Source organism: Heterodontus francisci, chromosome 17, assembly GCF_036365525.1.
Source record: "Heterodontus francisci isolate sHetFra1 chromosome 17, sHetFra1.hap1, whole genome shotgun sequence".
Classification (NCBI taxonomy): Eukaryota; Metazoa; Chordata; class Chondrichthyes; order Heterodontiformes; family Heterodontidae; genus Heterodontus; species Heterodontus francisci.
Window position 1 is genome coordinate 82,800,402 of NC_090387.1, and position 22,789 is coordinate 82,823,190.

A 22,789-nucleotide genomic window follows, 5' to 3' on the forward strand; every position below is an offset into this window, starting at 1 on the left:
AGCAAGTCTCCATCCAATAGTCCCACAGGTGTCAGTGCTGTACTCTATTGGAAAGTCCATCCAGGGACTCTATGGGCAAGTGTCTAGATAAATGGCATCTGGCCATAGTTGTCTCACCTGGATGTGCACTAATTCATATCCAAATGTGATAAGTATACTTGGCTGCTGCACACCACAGACTGAAGTCACAGCATCATTGTTAAATACAGAATGGAATACACTGGAAATATTCAGACATTTATTATTCAGTATATCGCCTGATCACCCCATACAAGTAGGAAGAAAAATAATGAATGAACATTTTCAGGACATTTAAACATACACACAATATCTCCTGGTTTCTGACACCAAAGGCCAATCTATTACCGAAGAGGTGGGGATGAGGCATGAGTGATAAACATTTAATACGTTGACATTACTTGATCAAACAATTTCCATGGAAGCCCCTTGTAGTGAATTTGAGCTTGTCGGGGCCAAGATCAGTGCTGCGGAATGAATTAAAAATAACTTCAATGCATTGTCCCAGGTGTTTTCGTAGAGATTGTTTGGAGATATTTGCTTCTAATTGTTGTAAGTTTCCTCCGTGTTGTGAGTTCTCTCCCAATACCTGATTGGACAAACGGGTCCTGTTCACTAAATGGCTGGCCTCCAGCTCACACCCATACATGACATGCTCTGCCTTAGTCGTCATATCCGATCCAAGTTTGCAATATCATTCCCTCTCAAAGAGGCATGCAGCATTTCATGTCCTTGCTGCTCTCTTCATTATGTTATGCACTGCAAAGATTCTAGCTGTGATACTCAACTAGATTTATTTTTTCCTGATTCATAAAGGGTTTTTTGGGGGTTTGGGTGGGGCAAGTGGAGGGGGTAAGTTTTCTGGCTCAGTGTTCCTGGGTTGTGGACGGAAAATCACGTGGGCCTTTGCCCAGGTCCAACACTCAGGCAAAAGGAAAGCAAAGGGTGAGGAGGCAACATGGGCAAATATCCCTCACTGAAGGCACTCAAAACACCCACAATGTGAGAGAGAAGTGAACAAATAGCAAAACAGTCGCCGCTGTCCGCAGGTATGCTTCAACAAGTCCGTTCTGACCCTCCAGCCAATGGCAACTCCGTCCTGCATCTCTACACACAAGGAGCTGGGTGAGAGTAGGCAATAGTGTTCCGGATGCTTCCAATCACGATGAGGGAGGTGCATGCACATGGAGAAGCAGGTGTTGTTGGTGTTTTTCAGCAGCAGCAGGCAACAATGATGGAAGTCATTCACCCTGCATAAGCCAGGTGGTCAAGGACCCCAGTTACCTGTAATAAAGCACCAGAGCAAAGAAATCTAATCACCAAGCAGCAACCACTCAACTCAAACTACAGACAATGACAAGGTCCCAAGGCGCTTAAAATATCAACACAATCTACTAAGCAACATAACGGAGGCAAAACCATTGGGTGCACAATACAGCTGAAGGCTGCTCCTTCTCTCTGTTTACTCAGTGTCAACCTTGGCTCAGTGGGTAGCATTCTCACCTCTGACTCAGAAGGTTGTGGGTCCAAGTCCCAATCCAGAGACTTGAGACCATAATCTCAGCTGACACTCCAATGTAGTATGAGGGAGTAAAAACAAGAAATGCTGGAAATACTCAGCAGGTCTGGCAGCATCTGTGGAGAGAGAAGTAGAGTTAACGTTTCAGGCCAGAGACCCTTCTTCAGAACTGACAAATATTAGAAATGTAAAAGGTTTTAAGCAAGTAAAGCGGGGGTGGGGCAAGAGATAACAAAAGGTGAAGGTGTTGCTAGGACAGGGTCACAGAGAATAACTGACCAGAAGGTCATGGAACAAAGGCAAACGGTATGTTAATGGTGTGCTGAAAGACAAAGCGCTAGTACAGAGAGAGTGTGAATGACTGTAAAGCACAGAATACTCCAAGACAAACATTAAAAAACCCATTAAAAAAAACAGTGGGTAAGCACAGTAGAAACAAACTAAACAAACTGAAAAACCTAAAAAAAAAACCAATAAAAAAGGAAAACGAAAAAAAGAAAAAATAACTAAGAATAAAAAGGGGGGCCGTCATGCTCTGAAATGATTGAACTCAATGTTCAGTCTGGCAGGCTGTAGTGTGCCTAATCAGTAATCAGTAAATGAGATGCTGTTCCTCAAGCTTGTGTTGATGTTCATTGGAACACTGCAGCAATCCCCGGACAGAAATGTGAGCTTGAGAGCAGGGGGGAGTGTTGAAATGGCCAGCAAGCGGAAGCTCGGGGTCATGCTTGCGGACTGAGCGGAGGTGTTCCGCAAAGTGGTCACCCAATCTGTGTTTGGTCTCCACAATGTAGAGGAGACCATATTGTGAGCAGCGAATACAGTATACTACACTGAAAGAAGTACAAGTAAATCACTGCTTCACCTGAAAGGAGTGTTTGGGGCCCGGGATAGTGAGGAGAGAGGAGATAAATGGGCAGGTATTACACCTCCTGCGATTGCAGGGGAAGGTGCCATGGGAAGGGGATGAGGTGATGGGGGTAATGGAGGAGTGGACCAGGGTGTCACGGAGGGAATGATCCCTTCGGAATGCTGACAGGAGAAGGGAGGGGAAGATGCGTTTGGTAGTGGCATCACGCTGGAGGTGGCAAAGGATGATCCTTTGGGTCTGGAGGCTGGTCGGGTGGAAAGTGAGGATAAGGGGAACCCTGCCGTGGTTCTGGGAGGGAGGGGAAGGAGTGAGGGTACAGGTGCGGGAAATGGGCCGCACAAGGATGAGCGCCCTGTCAACCACAGTGTGGGGGAATCTTCGGTTGAGGAAAAAGACATATCGGAAGCACTGTCATGGAAGGTAGCATCAGAGCAGATGCGTTGGAGAAACTGGGAGAATGGAATGGAGTCCTTACAGGAGGCAGAGTGTGAAGAAGTGTAGTCGAGGGAGCTGTGGGAGTCAGTGGGCTTATAATGAATATTAGTAGACAGCCTATCCCCAGAGATGGAGACAGAGAAGTCGAGGAAGGGAAGGGAAGTGTTGGAGATGGACCATGTAAAGGTGAGAGAAGGGTGGAAATTAGAAGCAAAGTTAATAAAGTCTTCTAGTTCTGGGCGGGAGCAGGAAACGGCACCGATACAGTCATGAATGTACCGGAAAAAGAGTTGGGGGAGGGGGCCTGAGTAGGACTGGAACAAGGAATGTTTGACATTTCCCACAAAAAGACAGGCATAACTAGGACCCATGCGGGTACCCATAGCAACACCTTTTACTTGAAGGAAGTGAGTGGAGTTGAAGAAGAAGTTGTTCAATGTGAGAACAAGTTCAGCCAGGCGGAGGAGGGTGGTGGTGGATGGGGACTGGTTGGGCCTCTGTTCAAGGAAGAAGTGGAGAGCCCTCAAACCATACTGATGGGGGATGGAGGTGTAGAGAGATTGAACGTCCGTAGTGAAGAGGAGGCGGTTGGGGCCAGGAAACTGGAAATTGTCAAAATGACGTCGGGCATCAGAAGAGTCATGGATGTAGATGGGAAGAGACTGGACCAGGGGAGAAAAGATAGAGTCTAGATAGGAAGAAATAAGTTCAGTGGGGCAGAAACAGGCTGAAACAATGGGTCTGCCGGGACAGTCCTGTTTGTGGATTTTGGGAAGGAGGTAGAAGCGGGCTGTCCGGGGTTTCGGGACTATGAGGTTGGAAGCTGTAGGGGGAAGATCTCCAGAGGAGATGATGTCAGTGACAGTCCTGTGGACAGTAGCTTGATGTTCGGTGGTGGGGTCATGGTCCAGGGGGAGGTAGGAAGAAGTGTCTGAGAGTTGGTGCTGAGCCTCTGCAAGGTAGCGGTCGGTACGCCAGACAACAACAGGCCCACCCATCTGCAGGTTTTATGACAATGTCAGGGTTAGACCTGAGAGAACGGAGTGCGGCAAGTTCAGAGGGGGGCAGGTTAGAGTGAGTGAGAGGGGCAGAGAAATTGAGATGGCTGATGTCTCGCCGACAGTTTTCAATGAAAAGATCAAGAGCGGGTAAGAGGCCAGAGGGAGGAGTCCAGGTAGAGGGGGAATGCTGGAGGCGGGCGAATGGGTTTACTGGTCGAGGGGGGGACTCCTGATCAAAGAAGTGAGCCCGGAGGCGGAGGCAACGGAAGAAGAGCTCAATGCCATGCCGAGCATGGAATTCATTGAGGCGGGGGAGTAAGGGGATAAAACTGGGATATGTCGAACATTCCTTGTTCCAGTTCTACTCAGGCCAACTCTTTCTCCAGTACGTTGATGACTGTATTGGTGCCGTTTCCTGCTCCCGCCCGGAACTAGAAAACTTTATTAACTTTGTTTCCAATTTCCACCCTTCTCTCGCCTTTACATGGTCCATCTCCGACACTTCCCTTCCCTTCCTCGACTTCTCTGTCTCCATCTCTGGGGATAGGCTGTCTATGAGTATTCATTATAAGCCCACCGACTCCCACAGCTACCTCGACTACACTTCTTCACACCCTGCCTCCTGTGAGGATTCCATTCCATTCTCCCGGTTTCCCTGTCTCCGACGCATCTGCTCTGATGATGCTACCTTCCACAACAGTGCTTCCGATACGTCTTCCTTTTTCCTCAACTGAGGATTCCCCCACACTGTGGTTAACAGGGCCCTCAACCGTGTCCGGCCCATTTCCCGCACCTCTAGCCTCACCCCTTCCCCTCCCTCCCAGAATCGCGACAGGGTTCCCCTTGTCCTCACTTTCCACACCATCAGCCCCCAGACCCAAAGGATTATCCTCCGCCATTTCCGCCACCTCCAGCGTGGTGCCACTACCAAACGCATCTTCCCCTCCCTTCTCCTGTCAGCATTCCGAAGGGATCGTTCCCTCCGCGACACCCTCGTCTACTCCTCCATTACTCCCACTATCTCGCCCCCTTCCCCTGTAATCGCAGGAGGTGTAATACCTGCCCATTTACCTCCTCTCTCCTCACTATCCCAGGCCCCTAACACTCCTTTCAGGCGAAGCAGCGATTTACTTGTACTTCCTTCAATTTAGTATACTGTATTCGCTGCTCACAATATGGTCTCCTCTACACTGGGGAAACCAAACGCAGATTGGGTGACTGCTTTGCAGAACACCTCCGCTCAGTCCGCAAGCAGGACCCCGAGCTTCCGGTTGCTGGCCATTTCAACACACCCCCTGCTCTCACGTTCACATCTCTGTCCTGGGATTGCTGCAGTGTTCCAATGAACATCAACGCAAGCTCGAGGAACAGCATCTCATTTACTGATTAGGCACACTAAGTTTTTCAATTTGTTTAGTTTGTTTCTACTGTGCTTACCCACTGTTTTGGTTTTTTTAATGCGTTTTTTAATGTTGTGCTTGGAGTGCTTTGTGCTTTACAGTCATTCACACCCTCTCTGTACTAACGCTTTGTCTTTCAGCACGCCATTAACATACCGTTTGCCTTTGTTCCATGACCTTCTGGTCAGTTATTCTCTGTGACCCTGTCCTAGCAACACCTTCTCCTTTGTCACCTCTTGCCCCACCCCCGCTTTACTTGCTTGAAACCTTTTACATTTCTAATATTTGCCAGTTCTGAAGAATAGTCTCTGACCTGAAACGTTAGCTCTACTTCTCTCTGCACAGATGCTGCCAGACCTGCTGAGTATTTCCAGCATTTCTTGTTTTTATTTCAGATTTCCAGCATCTGCAATATTTTGCTTTGATTTTAGTATGAGGGAGTGCTGCTCTGTCAGGAGGTGCCATCTTTCAGATAAGACAAGAAGACGAGATGCTGTCTGTCTTCTCAGGTGGCTGCAAGATCACGGCACTATCTTGATGAAGAGCAGGGGAGATTAAAACCCTAATTAACTAATTAATAAGTAGAGTAACTAAACCAAAGGGAGGAGATTACTGTATTTAGTTAGCTTTTAATATTTATAGTAGAAATCTAGCACTAGGGACCATATAGTTAATTGTAACATAATTTAGTAAGGATTTAATAAGTTCCGAAGAAGGGTCACTGACCCGAAACGTTAACTCTGCTTCTCTTTCCACAGACGCTGCCAGACCTGCTGAGTGAATCCAGCATTTCTTGTTTTTGTTTAATAAGTATTTATTTATTTTAAATTAATTTATTAATTAGTGCTAGAAATGTCAGTTAGAGGGGTAAAGTGCTTCACCTGTGAGATGTGGGAGGTCCGTGACTTCCAGCGTTCCGGACGACTACATCTGCAGGAAATGTACCCAGTTGCAGCTCCTCACAGACCGCATGGATCAGTTGGAGCAGCAATTGGATGCACTTAGGAGCATGCAGGTGGCGGAAAGCGTCATAGACAGGAGTTTTAGAGAAGTGGTTACACCCAAGGTGCAGGCAGATAGATGGGTGACCGCTAGAAGGGGAGGCAATCAGTGCAGGAATCCCCTGTGGCTGTCCCCCTCTCTAACAAGTATACCGTTTTGGATACTGTTGGGGGGGGATGGCCTATCAGGGGAAAACAGCAGCAGCCAGAGCAGTGGCACCACGGCTGGCACTGTTGTTCAACAGGGAGGGACAAAGTGCAGAAGAGCAATAGTTATCGGGGACTCTATAGTCAGGGGCACAGATAGGCGCTTCTGTGGACGTGAAAGAGGATGGTATGTTGCCTCCCTGGTGCCAGGGTCAAGTATGTCTCTGAACGGACAGGAGGTATTTTGAACGGTGCGGGTGAACAGCCAGAGGTTGTGGTACACATTGGTACCAACGACATTGGCAGGAAGAATGACAAGGTCCTGCGGGGGAGTTTAGGGAGTTAGGTAGAAATTTAAAAGACAGGACCTCTAGGGTTGTAATCTTGGGATTACTCCCTGTGCCATGTGCCAGTGAGGCCAGAAATAGGAAGATACTGCAGCTAAACATGTGGCTGAACAGCTGGTGTAGAAGGGAGGGTTTCAGATATCTGGATCATTGGGATCTCTTCAGGGACAGGTAGGACTTGTACAAGAAGGACGGGTTGCATCTAAACTGGACGGGCACAAATATCCTGGCTGTGAGGTTTGCTAGTGTCACTCGGGAGGGTTTAAACTAGTGTGGCAGGGCGGTGAGAACCAGAGCAGTAGGACAGCAGGTGAAATAAATGAGGGGGAACTAGTAAATAAGGCCAGTAAGACTAAGAGGAAGAGCAGGCAGGGAGATGTTGCTGAGCACAGCAGGACTGGTGGTCTGAAGTGCAATTGTTTCAATGCGAGAAGTATAACAGGTAAGGCAGATGAACTTAGAGCTTGGATTAGTACTTGGAACTATGATGTTGTTGCTATTACAGAGACTTGGTTGAGGGAAGGACAGGATTGGCAGCTAAATGTTCCGGGATTGAGAAGCTTCGGGCGGGATAGAGGGGGATGTAAAAGGGGTGGGAGAGTTGCATTACTGGTTAAGGAGAATATCACAGCTGTACTGCGGGAGGACACCTCGGAGGGGTCATGCAGCGAGGCAATATGGGTGGAGCTCAGGAATAGGAAGGGTGCAGTCACGATGTTGGGGGGTTTACTACAGGCCTCCCAACAGCCAGCGGGAGGTAGAGGAGCAGATATGTAGACAGATTTTGGAAAGATGTAAAGGTAACAGGGTTGTAGTGGTGGGTGATTTTAACTTCCCCTATATTGACTGGGAGTCACTTAGTGCTAGGGGCTTGGATGGGGCAGAATTTGTAAGGAGCATCCAGGAGGGCTTCTTGAAACAATATGTAGATAGTCCAACTAGGGCTGGGGCCGTACAGGACCTGGTATTGGGGAATGAGCTCAGCCAGGTGGTCGAAGTTTCAGTAGGGGAGCATTTCGGGAACAGTGACCATAATTCCATAGGTTTTAAGGTACTTGTGGATAATGATAAGAGTAGTCCTTGGGTGAAGGTGCTAAATTGGGGGAAGGCTAATTATAACAATATTAGGCAGGAACTGAAGAATTTAGATTGGAGGCGGCTGTTTGAGGGTAAATCAACATCTGACATGTGGGAGTCTTTCAAACGTCATTTGATTAGAATCCAGGACCAGCATGTTCCTGTGAGGAAGAAGGATAAGTTTGGCAAGTTTCGGGAACCTTGGATAACGTGGGATATTGTGAGCCTAGTCAAAAAGAAAAAGGAAGCATTCGTAAGGGCTGGAAGACTGGGAACAGACGAATCCCTTGAGGAATATAAAGACAGCAGGAAGGAACTTAAGCAAGGAATCAGGAGGGCTAAAAGGGGTCATGAAAAGTCATTGGCAAACAGGATTAAGGAAAATACCAAGGCTTTTTATACGTATATAAAGAGCAAGAGGGTAACCAGGGAAAGGGTTGGCCCACTCAAGGACAGAGGAGGGAATCTATGTGTGGAGCCAGAGGAAATGAGCAAGGTGCTAAATGAGTACTTTGCATCAGTATTCACCAAAGAGAAGGATTTGGTGGATGATGAGTCTAGGGAAGGGAATGTAGATAGTCTCGGTCATGTTGTTATCAAAAAGGAGGAGGTGTTGGGCGTCTTGCAAAGCATTAAGGTAAATAAGTCCCCAGGGCCAGAATATTGAGGGAGGCAAGGGAAGAAATTGCTAGGGCCTTGACAGAAATCTTTGTATCCTCATTGGCTACAAGTGAGGTCCCAGAGGACTGGAGAATAGCCAATGTTGTTCCTCACTTTAAGAAGGGAAGCAAGGATAATCCAGGAAACTATAGGCCGGTGAGCCTTACATCAGTGGTAGGGAAATTATTACAGAGGATTCTTCGGGACAGGATTTACTCCCATTTGGAAACAAATGAACTTATTAGCGAGAGGCAGCATGGTTTTGTGAAGGGGAGGTCATGTCTCACTAACTTGATTGAGTTTTTTGAGGAAGTGACGAAGATGATTGAAGAAGGAAGGGCAGTGGATGTTGTCTTCTGTAAAGCCTTTGACAAGGTCCCTCATGGCAGACTGGTACAAAAGGTGAAGTCACATGGGATCAGTGGTGAGCTAGCAAGATGGATACAGAACTGGCTCGGTCATAGAAGACAGAGGGTAGCAGTGGAAGGGTGCTTTTCTGAATGGAGGGATGTGACTAGTGGTGTTCCGCAGGAATCAGTGCTGGGACCTTTGCTGTTTGTAGTATATATAAATGACTTGGAGGAAAATGTAGCTGGTCTGATTAGTAAGTTTGCGGATGACACAAAGGTTGGTGGAGTTGCGGACAGTGATGAGGATTGTCAGAGGATACAGCAGGATATAGATCAGTTAGAGACTTGGGCGGAGAAATGGCAGATGGAGTTTAATCCGGACAAATGTGAGGTAATGCATTTTGGAAGATCTAATGCAGGTGGGAAGTATACAGTAAATGGCAGAACCCTGAGGAGTTTTGACAGGCAGAGAGATCTGGGCGTACAGGTCCACAGGTCACTGAAAGTAGCAACGCAGGTGGATAAGGTAGTCAAGAAGGCATACGGAATGCTTGCCTTCATTGGTCGGGGCATAGAGTATAAAAATTGGCAAGTCATTCTGCAGCTGTACAGAACTTGAGTTAGGCCACACTTAGAATATTGCGTGCAATTCTGGTCGCCACATTACCAGAAGGACGTGGAGGCTTTGGAGAGGGTACAGAAGAGGTTTACCAGGATGTTGCCTGGTCTGGAGGGCATTAGCTATGAGGAGAGGTTGGAAAAACTCGGATTGTTTTCACTGGAACGACGGAGGTGGAGGGACGACATGATAGAGGTTTACAAAGTTATGAGTGGCATGGACAGAGTGGATAGTCAGAAGCTTTTTCCCAGGGTGGAAGAGTCAGTTACTAGGGGACATAGGTTTAAGGTGAGAGGGGCAAAGTTTAGAGGGGATGTGCGAGGCAAGTTCTTTACACAGAGGGTGGTGAGTGCCTGGAACTTGCTGCCGGTGGAGGTGGTGGAAGCAGATACGATAGCGACGTTTAAGATGCATCTTGACAAATACATGAATAGGAAGGGAATAGAGGGATACGGACCCCGGACGTGCAGTAGGTTTTAGTTTAGGCAGGCATCAAGATCGGCGCAGGCTTGGAGGGCCGAATGGCCTGTTCCTGTGCTGTACTGTTCTTTGTTCTCCCCGGCATCCTGGCCAATATTTAACCCTCTATCAACATCACAAAAACAGATTTTTTGGTCGTTATCACATTGCTGTTTGTGGGAGCTTGCTGTGCACAATTTGCCTGCCGCATTTCCGACATTACTCCAATGTCTACTCTGCAAAAGTATTTCAAAGCACACTGGGACATTCTGAGGTCATGAAAGGTTCTATACAAATGCAATCTTTCTTCTTAATGATGTATTAAACTGCAAAGTTCTGATCCCCAGTCTGTATCATCTCAGTAGTAAAGAAGCTATGTATTGTTCTCAATGTCCCAGGTTTGATGGGAGTGGGGGAGGGGACGAAACCAGCCAACTTTCCCACTCCTGGATCTATGCAGTGATCCTTGCCAATCGCGACTTATGCGACCATCATGTTCATGAATAGTACTTCCAGTCCATTGGCAATTTGGACAGGAGGTTAGTGGGTCGAGCAGGATTTCCCACACTAAAATGAATGTTGTGAAAAATCTCAGTACCCAGGAGTGTGAATTCATAAAGATCTACCTAGATATGGAAGAAACAGGCTTGACTGTGATGCTCCCGACAGATCAACAGCCTCACAGTCACCAACCATTCATTTTAATGCATGACCATGATTTTCCAAGACACACTGCTTGCCAGGAGCACCAATCCACAAGATCCCACCCCCTCCGCTGACTATTTCAGAATGTTTTATCATCAACAATATGCTTCGCAACTTTGAAAGGGCAAAAACAATACCCCCAGGTCTGGTCTACCTCCCCATGCATGATGCCAACCATGTGGTGGGAGGTCACTCTGGCTTAGCAGCAATCTGATTAGAGACCCTTAATCCCACTATTACATAGAATGTACAACACAGAAACAGGCCATTCAGCCCAACAGGTCCATGCTGTTTATGCTCCACATGAGCCTCCCCCCACCCTACTTCGTCTCACCGGATCTGTATATCCTTCTATTCCTTTCTCTCTCTTGGACTTACTTAGCTTCCTCTTAAAAGCATTTTTGAAAGGCCCCTCAATTACTCAATGAGGTATCAAGTTCTACTTTCTGGGCAAATAAGCTTCTCCTGAATTCTTTATTGGATTTATTAATAACTATCCTATATTTATGATGCTGAGTTCTGGTCTACCCCACAAATGAAAGCATTTTCTCTATATTTATCCTATCAAACCCCTTCATAATTTTAAAGACCTCTATCAGGTCACCACTCAGCCTTCTCCTTTACAGAGTGCAGAGCACCATACTGTTCAATCTTTCCAGGTAGGTTATTACCTCTCAGTTCTGGTATCATTCTAGTGAATCTTTTTCACACCTTTTCCAGTGCCTCTAAATGCTTTTGATAATATGGAGATCATAACTGTATCACACTACTCCAAGGTTCAACACAAGTCTAACACAACTTCTCTGCTTTTCAGTTCTATTTTACACACATGACCCTTCTTTTCAGTCCTTTGAAGAACCTGTTTGGCGAGCAAAGGCCTTGAATTGAGGACGTTTCTGCCACTACTTACAGCTGAAGAGTTGTTTCATGACCCGGTAACAGTTATCGAATAACGCCTTGGGCCTGATGGACTTCCTCCTGCTCTGTTCATCCATGTCACTGATACGATAGAGTATTTCCTCCACTCGCTCGTCTTCAATATCTGCAACCTAAACAGTCAAAAGAAAAGAGGAGGAAGGATTCACCAAACATCGACAGGGAGGCGATGAATTTAGACAATACTTAAACCGCTGTTGCAGTCTGGGTTTCTATTTTGATTTTTCTGGGTAGGTTTTCCATTCGGCTTTATCTAATTAACTGGGTGGAGATCCAATAATGCCAGATTTCCAACCTTTTAATGCCTCATCCAATGTTCTGCTTGGATTTCGCACTGGCACCAGAAGCGACACCTTAAAATTAGGCCCCGATGATGTTATCTAGACCAGCACTGTCCAATAGAAATTGCTGACAATCCACAGGGTGTGGCTGTGGCGAGACAATTTTAGCCCAGGAGCTAGTTTTAGTGGAAAGTACCTTAAACACAAGTGTGTATTTACTTAACACATATCTGCCACCATTCAGTAACCAAGGGTGTAAAGAACTCACACACTCTGCTTTTCATCTTACTGTGTTACCAACAAATGCACAAAAAAGGTAAAATACACACATATCTGAGCATTAAGACCACATGCTCAATCGTGGTGTTTATTACTCATTTTTATTTACCAATCAGAAATGCAATTAGTCACATCTGGATTCCCACATGTGGTTCATGGCTCATGTCTTGGCCAACATTGATCTTGAGGCTCCAGCTTTATTACTATCACCAAGTCAGCCACCATCAACATGCTGGGGATCACCACTGACCATCAACTTAACTGGATCGGTCATGTAAATGCCGTGGCTACTACAGCAGGCCAGAGGCTGGGTATTCTGCAATGAGTGGTTTACCTCCTCACTCTCAAGCCTTTCTCCTACCTACAAGTCAGGAATGTCAGCTTGATTGGCACCCCAACATTCACTCTCTCTATCATCGTATGCCATGGCTGCAGTGTGTATTGCCCATAAAATGCACTGCATGAACTCACTAAGGCACCTTCAACAGCACCTCCCAAGCCCACAACTTCTACCACCTAAAAGGACAAAGGCAGCAGATGTATGGGAACATCACCACTTGCAAGTTCCCCTCCAAGCCACATACCATCCTGACTTGGAACTATATCGCCATTCCTTCACTGTCACTGGGTCAAAATCCTGGCACACCCTCCCTAACAGCACTGTGAATGTACCTGTACCACACAGACTGCAGCATTTCAAGGAGGTGGCTCACCACCACCTTTTCAAGGGCAATTAGAGATGGGCAATAATGCCAGCAACACGCAGATCCTGAGAATTATATTTCTTAAACACTCATGCCTGATGTTTGCATCAATTTAGTTCTCAATCATCCAACTGCTCATATAAAACGGTTGCCCGTGGCTGAGAGGGAACATTGAAGACTAATGCTTGGAGTGATATTTTTGAGGCCTTTCCTGAACCTTTCATCTTGTTTCTTTCCTGTTTTCACCAGGTTGGTCAGGATGTTTTGTGGCAAATCTCCCAGCACTGCCATTTCCTTTGGTTGCTCACATTATTAAAACAATGGATTTTCCAATCGGGTATCATTCTTTAGTTATGATTGGTTGCTCAGAGGAAGAGCAGCAAAGGGCCTGCCCTCAAATTCTCTTCCATTTCCACCCCTCCCCACCTCCTTGCAGGCATGCTGCAATACTGTCCTATGGGGAGGGTGCCCTGGAGTGGCAAACAGCACCACTCTCTTCACTACCAAGTCCTGGTGCACCACCATACCCATTGTCAGCCAGAGAGGGCAGTGTCCAGTCAGTACCAAGATTACAGTACCAAGATTACAGTACCAAGATTACAGTACCAAGATTACAGTACCAAGATTACAGTACCCAACTAAATTGTTAATATTCACACTTATATTCTTTTCCTTTCCACCTTTACTAATGTACATCCCCTCATTGTGTCCATGATTTCCATTTCAGTGTACACTACCTTACATATTTTTTTTCATCCATGTCCACCTCCCAAGAGTTATCCCATCATCTCAAGTGCCCACTGAGATGCCAACCTGCTTTATACAACAACAACATGGATTTACATAGGGCCTTTAATGTAGTAAATCATCCCAAAGCCCTTCACAGGAGAGTTTCAAACAAAACTGGACAGTGAGCCACAGAATGAGATTTTAGGACAGATGTCCAAAAGCTCGGTCAAAGAGGATAAGGAGCATCTTAAAGGAGAGAGGTAAAGAGGTTTAGGGAAACAACTCCAGAGCTTAGGGCCTAGGCATCTGAAGGCACAGCCACCAAAGGCGGATCTCAGAAGGTTGTCAGGTTGGAGGAAGTTAAAGAAATAGAGACGAGCAAGGCCATGGAGGGATTTGAAAACAAGGATGAAAATTTTCTAATTGAGGTGCTGCCAGACCAGGAGTCAATGTCAGTCAGTGAGCACAGGGATAATGGATGAACTGGACTTGGTGCGAGTTAGGATATGAGCAGCAGAGGTTTGGGCGAGTTCATGTTTACGGAGGGTGCACCCTTCGCTGTTTCTCTTCAGATATTTCAGCCTATCACAGGACACTGTTTTATGTTTTAGGTAGAACTTACCATTTCTTCTACATCCATCCTCAGATAACTGAACAATGTGGAAATGTCCTCCACATAAGATCTGGATGGGTGCCTTTTTGGGAGAACTTCAAGGACTGTTTCCAAGACTTGAGAATTGATATAAACCCATAACAACTTCAGGTCCATTTCAGTAAAACTTCTGTTTTGCTATTTAGAATGAAAGAAAAAAAAAGACATTATATTGGAGGCTGGGTAAATTGAAATACATGCAGAGCTTCCAATTCACCGTCATTTCTCAACAATGTACCTCATTGCTTAGTTTCCTGGGGAGTTTTGTGTCTAACAGAATAAGTAAGAGGTTTGGGACAGCCCAAAGCTTCCAGGGCCTTAAAGCAGCAAAACTGGCACTCGAATATACTCTCTCATAAAACGGTCCCTTGAAAGGGAAGGAAGATCCGAAATGGTCAAGTTTATATGACACATTTGGAAAACACCTTGTCCCTTGTCGGAAAATGAACTCCAAGGGGCAGAGTCTGTATCCCTAACACTCAGCTGCGGGATTAACCCGCTCGCCATTCTTCATTCCTCATCTCTATAATACAAATCCAGAACCAGGAGTAAGAGGAGGAATCCTTCAATTTTATTTGAGACACCATTTATCAAAGAGTGGCCAATGTAAAGGTTTAAACAGCGTTGATTTGTGGAGGGTGCCATGGGCTAAGTTCACTGGTTATCACGGCCAGATAGAAGCTGCTCTTCCGCCCTAGTCAGCTTCTATTTCAGAGAGGGACCATATTGCAGACCCGACCGGAGAGGCTCCAAAAGGTTCAACCACCTGCACTCCTCCCTATAACTGCATTTCCTGAGGATGAAGTGATCCACCAGCCTAGACAGTTAATACGTGTTAATACGCTGTGAATAAATTACTGACTTAAAAGTCAAGACTCTGGAAAAGGAAGCTCAATTTCCAATCTTTATATTTCTTTTGCACCTTATCACACTAAAACCCCCTCAGAGTGCTTCAGACATTAATTACTTTTTACAGTGATTATTGCTATGATAGTAACAGTATGGAAGCTCCCCTCAAAAAAAAACAGAGCAACAAAGGCCACATGTAATGATCATTCCAGCCAGGGAACTGAGGGAGGGTGAGATGCTGGCAGTCGGTGTCGGAGGTGGGGGCTGGCACATCGGAAGCTCGCTCCTCTCCTGCCTACCCCCTGTTGACGGGGACAGGGGAGCCAGCTTCGCAAAGCTGGTCAAGTCCAAGTAGTTGCCAATGACTGTTGGAGACTGGTCCTTTAACCTTCCCGAGCTGAGCTCAGGTGCGCCCTTGGGAGTGGGTGGATTATTCTGCTGGGGTTCCAGCCACACCTTTCGTGGAGGAGTGGGAGAAGCTCCGAGGACAAAGCACCGATTAAAATTTCAGAGGCGAGGCCCGGCATCAAGTGTGCAACTCGCTAAAGTAGATCGAATCCTGTGGTTTGCTAAGGTCAGATCCACTGACCATCCTCCACCTCCGACTGCATCTTAAAGCAGTATCTAACAATCCATCTGAGCATGGAGCCAAAACAGGGGTCAGGATGGGGCTCAGGATGGGGGTTAGGCTACAAGGTCATCTCCCCCCATCCCTGCCCTCCATTACCCAAATATACAGCAACTGCAAAGAAATTAGATGGACTTCTGATAGGCAACAATCCAAAGTACTCTTGGAATATATTTATTTATCCTTGGGATGTGGGTGTCACTGGCTAGGCCAGAATTTGTTACCTATCCCTAGTGCCCTCGAGAGGGTGGCAGCGATGAGCTGCCTTCTTGAACCGCTGCAGTCCACCTTTGTACCAGCTTGATGTGACTGAGTGTCCATTCCAGAGGGCAGTTCAGAGCCAACCAGGTTCATTTGTGGGACTGGAGTCACATATAGGCCATTTCAGGTAAGGCCAGCAGGTTTCCTTCTCAAGACGAACATGAGTGAAGCAGGTTTTTTTAAACAACAACCCGACAGCTTCCGGGTCACATTTTACTGATGCCAGCTTTTAATTTCCAGGTTTTGTAAATACTCAATTCAAATTCTCACCCTGCCATAGTGGGATTTGAGCTCATGTTCTCTGGATTATTCATTGAGCAGCATAACAGTTACAGTTCTAAACCCACTTACTGCTGCGGAAACACCCCACATTCTGAGATTGAAGACATGGTGGGGAAGGGTTCTGTGTAGGGATACGGAAGCTCTGTTTGTGAGGGCATCATCTGATTAGAATTTCTAGCTCTGGAGTTCCCTCCCGAACCCTCTCTGCCTCGATTTCCTCCTTTAAGACACTCCTTAAAACCTACCTCTTTGACCAAGCTTTTGGTCACCTGACCTAATACCTCCTTCTGTGGCCAAGTGTCATATTTTGTTTTCTAATGCTCCTGTGAAACACCTTGGGATATTTATGATGTTAAAGGCATTATACAAATATAAGTTGTTGTTGTTGAAATTATTTGGGTGAATATTAAGCTTCCCCAACAACAACAGAAGGAAATCCTGAACTGATTTACAATATCACGACACACAAGTGAGCAGAGGAACTCGTACTCCAGACTTCACTGGGAAAAAAAACACTTTTCTTTTTAAAAAGGCACAGAAGACAAAAACCAAGCCAAGTTGTATCTATGGCCTGGCTCTGTGTAGTTTCGCTGACCTCTTCAGTATAAAATGTCACTCCATTCCCAGGCTGTTTGAAGCCCCTATCAGCAGCTGCATTCTTTGGTATCGAATATGCGAATTCAAAGCCAATTTTCTTCTACACAAGCTCTTTCTTTTGATTTTGAGAGACTCGCCTATCTTAGTTTTCTGGACACCATCCAGCTCCCAGCACCAAGGGGGAGATTTAAATTTTAATTTTTTTGCACAGAAAGCTGTTAGGATCTGGACTACGCTGCCTGAAGGGGTGGTGGATAGGGTGGCCGACCTTCCCGCTTTGGGTGGGATTCTCCGGGGATGAGTGATTGTCTCCCGGGCAGTGCTGTTGGTAACTCAGAGGAAACGGTCCCCAATTGAGCATGCACAGTACCCCCAGCTATCATGGCATGTAACCAAACCGTACTGTCTGAACCCTGCTGATTCCCCCAATCGTCATAACACACCACAGCATTGCCAGGTGTGTGAACGGCACATGATGGTCAATTAAAAAACCTGGAAATTCTGAGTACTGAGAGCGAAGCACAAACAGGGGGAGGGAGAAAAAACACAAACTGGGGGAGGGAGAAAAAAACACAAACTGGGGGGGGAGAGAGAAAAAACACAAACTGGGGAGGCAGAAAAAACACAAACTGGGGAGGGAGAGAGGGAGAACAAAAAACACAAACCGGGGGGAAAGAGAGAGAAACAAACTGGGGAGAGAGAGAGAGAAAAAAAACACAAACTAGAGGGAGAGAGAGAAAAAAACACAAACTGGGGGGAGAGAGAGAAAAACACAAACTAGGGGGAGAGAGAGAAAAAAACACAAACTGGACACAGAGAGAAAAACACAAACTTGGGGGAGAGAGAGAGAGAAAAAAACAAACGGGGGGGGGGGGGGAGAAGAGAGAGAGAGAAACAAACTGGGGGGGAAGAGAGAGAGAGAAACAAATGGGGGGGGAAGAGAGAGAGAGAAAAAAACACAAACTGGGGGGGGAGAGAGAAAAAACACAAACTGGGGGGAGAGAGAAAAACACAAACTGGGGAGGAAGAGAGAGAGAAAAACACAAACTGGGGGGAAGAGAGAGAAAAAACAGAAACTGGGGGGGGGAAGAGAGAGAGAAACACAAACTGAGGCGAGGGGGAGAGAGAAAAACACAAACTGGGGGGGAAGAGAGAGAGAAAAACACAAACTGGGGGAGGGGAAAGAGAGAAAAACACAAACTGGGGGGGAAAAGAGAAAAACACAAACTGGGGGGAGAGAGAGAGAGAGAGAAACACAAACTGGGGGGAGAGGGAGAGAGAGAAAAACACAAACTGGGGGGGGGGAGAGGAGAGAGAGAAACACAAACTGGGGGGGGGGAAGAGAGAGAGAAAAACAGAAACTGGGGGGGGGGAAGAGAGAGAGAAACACAAACTGAGGGGAGGGGGAGAGAGAAAAACACAAACTGGGGGGGAGAGAGAGAGAAACACAAACTGCGGGGGAAGAGAGAGAAAAACAGAAACTGGGGGAGGTATAAATAAAACAGAAACTAGGGGAGGGAGAAAAAAACACAAACTGGGGGAGGGAGAAAAAAACACAAACTGGGGGAGGGAGAAAAAACACAAACTGGGGGAGGGAGAAAAAACACAAACTGGGGGAGGGAGAAAAAACACAAATTGGGGAGGCAGAAAAAACACAAACTGAAGAGGCAGAAAAAACACAAACTGGGGAGGCAGAAAAAACAAAAACTGGGGAGGCAGAAAAACAAAACTGGGGCAGAAAACAACTGGGGAGGCAGAAAAACACAAACTGGGGAGGCAGAAAAACACAAACTGGGGAGGGAGAGTAGAGGAGAACAAAAAACACAAACCGGGGGGAAAGAGAGAGAAACAAACTGGGGAGAGAGAGAGAGAAAAAAAACACAAACCGGGGGGAGAGAGAGAGAGAAAAACACAAACTGGGGGGGAGAGAGAGAGAGAAAAACACAAACTAGGGGGAGAGAGAGAAAAAAACACAAAGTGGGCACAGAGAGAAAAACACAAACTTGGGGGAGAGAGAGAGAGAAAAATACAAACGGGGGGGGGGGGAAAGAGAGAGAGAGAAACAAACTGGGGAGGGGAAGAGAGAAAAACATATAACTCTAGGGGGAGAGAGAAAAACACAAATTGGATGCGGGTGGGGGGGGGGGGGGGGGAGAGAAAAAAACACAAACTGGGGGGAGCGAGAGATAGAAAAAAACACAAACCGGGGGGAAAGAGAGAGAAAAACACAAACTGGAGGGGGAGAGTGAGAAAAAAAAACACAAACCGGGGGGAAAGAGAGAGAAACAAACAGGGGGGGAGAAGAGAGAGAAAAACACAAACTGGAGGGGGGAGCGAGAGAGAAAAAAACACAAACCAGGGGGAAAGAGAGAGAGAGAGAAACAAACTGGGGGAGGGGGGGGGGGGAGAAGAGAGAAAAAACACAAACCGGGGGGGAAGAGAGAGAGTGGATCAAACTGGGGGGGGGGGGGGGGGGAGAGAGAAGAGAGAAAAAAACACAAACCGGGGGAAAAGAGAGAGAGAGAAACAAACTGGGGGGGAGGGGGGCGCACAAGAGAGAGAAAAACACAAACTGGAAGGGGAGAGAGAGAGAAAAAAACACAAACCAGGGGGAAAGAGAGAGAGAGAAACAAACTGGAGGGGGTGGGGAGGGGGGAGAGAGAAAAACACAAACTGGGGGGAGAGAGAAAAATAAACTTGGGGGAGAGAGAGAGAGAGAAACAAACTGGGGGGGGGGTGGAGAAGAGAGAGAGAGAAAAACACAAACTGGGTGGGAAGAGAGAGAGAGAAAAACAGGGGGGGGAGAAGAGAGAGAAAAACACAAACTGGAGGGGGAGCGAAAGAGAAAAAAACACAAACCAGGGGGGAAAGAGAGAGAGAGAAACAAACTGGGGGAGGGGGGGGGGGGAACAGAGAGAAAAAAACACAAACTGGAGGGAGAGAGAAAAAAAAACTTGGGGGAGAGCGAGAGAGAGAGAAACAAACTGGGGAGGGGGGGAAGAGAGACAGAGAAAAACACAAACTGGGTGGGAAGAGAGAGAGAAAAACACAAATTGGGGGGTGAGAGAAAAACACAAATTGGGGGGTGAGAGAAAAAAAAAACTTGGGGGAGAGAGTGAGAAACAAACTGGGGGGGGAAGAGAGAGAGAGAGAAAACACAAACTGGGTGGGAAGAGAGAAAAACACAAACTGGGTGGGAAGAGAGAAAAACACAAACTGGGGGGGGAAGAGAGAGAGAAAAACACAAACTGGGGGGGGGGGGGGAAGAGAGAGAAAAACAGAAACTGGGGGGGGGGGGGAAGAGAGAGAGAAACACAAACTGAGGGGAGGGGAGAGAGAAAAACACAAACTGGGGGCGGAGAGAGAGAGAAACACAAACTGGGGGGGGGGGAAGAAGAGAGAGAAAAAACACAAACTGGGGGGGGGGGAGAGAGAAAAAAAACTGGGGGGAGAAGGAGAGAAAGAAGAGAGAAAAACAAACTGGGGTGGGGGAGAGAAACACAAACTGGGGGGGGGGGAGGGAGAGAGAGAAAAACCAAACTGGGGGGGGGAAGAGAGAGAGAAAAACACAAACTGGGGGGGGGGGGGGAAAGAGAGAGAAAAACAGAAATTGGGGGGGGGGGAAAGAGAGAGCGAGAAACACAAACTGAGGGGAGGGGGGAGAGAGAAAAACACAAACTGGGGGGGGAGAGAGAGAGAGAGAGAAACACAAACTGGGGGGGGGGAGAGAGAGAAAAACAGAAACTGGGGGGAGGGGGAGAGAGAGAAACGCCAACTAGGGGGGGGGAGAGAGAGAGAAACACAAACTGGGGGGAGGTGGGGAGAGCGAGTGGGAAACGCAAACTTGGGGGGAGAGTGAGTGAGAAACGCAAACTTGGGGGGAGAGTGAGTGAGAAACGCAAACTGGGGGGAGAGTGAGTGAGAAACGCAAACGGGGGGAGAGTGAGAGAGAATCGCAAACTGGGGGGAGAGTGAGAGAGAAACACAAACTGGGGGAAGAGTGAGAGAGGAACACAAACTGGGGGGGGGGGAAGAGAGAGAAAAACACAAACTGGGGGGAGAAGAGAGAGAGAGAAACACAAACTGGGGGGGAAAGAGAGAGAAAAACATAAACTGGGGGGGAGAGAGAAACACAAACTGGGGGGGGGGAGAGAGAGAGAAAAACACAAACTGGGGGGGGGGGAGAGTGAGTGAGAAACGCAAACTGGGGGGAGAGTGAGAGAGAAACGCAAACTGGGGGGGAAGAGTGAGAGAGAAACACAAACTGGGGGAAGAGTGAGAGAGAAACACAAACTGGGGGGGGGGGGAAGAGAGAGAAAAACACAAACTGGGGGGGAAGAAAGAGAGAGAAACACAAACTGGGGGGGGGGGAAGAGAGAGAAAAACACAAACTTGGGGGGAAGGGAGAGAGAAACACAAACTGGGGGGGGGGAAGAGAGAGAAAAACAGAAACTGGGGGGAGAGAGAGAGAGAGAGAAACACAAACTGGGGGGAGGGGGAGAGAGAGAAAAACACAAACTGGGGGGGGAAGAGAGAGAAAAACACAAACTGGGGGGGGGGGAAGAGAGAGAAAAGCACAAACGGGGGGGGGGGGGGTAAGAGAGAGAAAAACAGAAACTGGGGGGGGAGAGAGAGAGAAGCACAAACTGGGGGGAGGGGGAGAGAGAGAAAAACAGAAACTGGGGGGGGGGGAGAGAGAGAGAAAAACAAACTGGGGGGAGGGGGAGAGAGAGAGAAAAACAAACTGGGGGGGAGAGAGAGAGAGAAACACAAACTGGGGGAGGGGGGATAGAGAGAGAAACACAAACTGGGGGGAGGGGGAGAGAGAGAGAAAAACAAACTGGGGGGGAGAGAGAGAGAGAAACACAAACTGGGGGGAGGGGGAGAGAGGGAAACGCAAACTGGGGGGGGGAGAGAGAGAGAAACACAAATTGGGGGGGAGAGTGAGTGAGAAACGCAAACTGGGGGGGGAGTGAGTGAGAAACGCAAACTGGGGGGGAGCGTGAGAGAGAAACGCAAACTGGGGGGAGAGTGAGAGAGAAACGCAAACTGGGGGGGAGAGTGAGTGAGAAACGCAAACTGGGGGGGGAGAGTGAGTGAGAAACGCAAACTGGGGGGGAGAGTGAGAGAGAAACGCACTGAGGGGGGAAAGAACGAAACACAAACTGGGAGAGGGTGGGAGAAACACAAACTGGGGGGGGGGGAGAGTGAGTGAGAAACGCAAACTGGGGGGGGGAGAGTGAGTGAGAAACGCAAACTGGGGAGAGAGTGAGAGAGAAACACAAACTGTGGGGGGGAGAGTGAGTGAGAAACGCAAACTGGGGGGGGGGGGAGAGTGAGTGAGAAACGCAAACTGGGGAGAGAGTGAGAGAGAAACACAAACTGGGGGGAGGAAAGAACGAAACACAAACTGGGAGAGGGTGGGAGAAACACAAACAGTAAGGAGGGAGAGTTCATGTGGGTCTGTGATGTGCTGTTGTACAAGGTATTTTATTACAGGAGTTAGGAAGCTTTAGTGTTTTTCTCTGCAGTCCGAGCCTCACCTCTCTCACGCTGAGCTCCTGTGGTGGGCTGTGGGAGTCAGTGAATTGAATTTGATTTTAGCTTTATTTATTGTTTTTATAACTTGCTGTTATTGTAAAATCTCAAATTGTACAAAACGTCAGTTTGAAGTTACTTATATTGTTTGTTTTTGATAAATCAGTGGTTAATACTCCAGAAACATCACAGAAACAGTTTTTGTTTCAACATTACTTATCCTTAGATCTTCATTATTTGTGTTCTTTCATTGATTTATAAATTATGTATTCATCTCACTATAAAACAAATAGTCAAATGTTTTATTTGGCGCTTGCTAATACTGAGACACAACCAGGTAAATCGGTAACATTTGCAGACAGAGGCAAATGTCATGCCATTAAATGTCATATAACCAAATATCACATGATCGAATCTGCAGGAATACGTCAAACCAGAGTTGGC

General features: G+C 47.2%; 1 protein-coding gene across 2 annotated transcripts in view; it reads right to left on the reverse strand.

Annotated features, from left to right (window-relative positions):
* Positions 1-225: 225 nt before the first annotated feature.
* Positions 226-22,789, reverse strand: part of il34 (interleukin 34) — a 452,391-nt gene continuing 429,827 nt past the window's right edge. For both annotated transcript variants that reach the window (XM_068049962.1, XM_068049961.1), the window contains exons 5-7: positions 14,161-14,328; positions 11,520-11,658; positions 226-1,302 (exon numbers count right to left, since the gene is read on the reverse strand). In XM_068049962.1, coding sequence (XP_067906063.1) covers positions 1,286-1,302; positions 11,520-11,658; positions 14,161-14,328 — 324 coding nt within the window. In that variant the 3' untranslated portion in view covers positions 226-1,285. The remainder of the gene's footprint in view (positions 1,303-11,519; positions 11,659-14,160; positions 14,329-22,789) is intronic.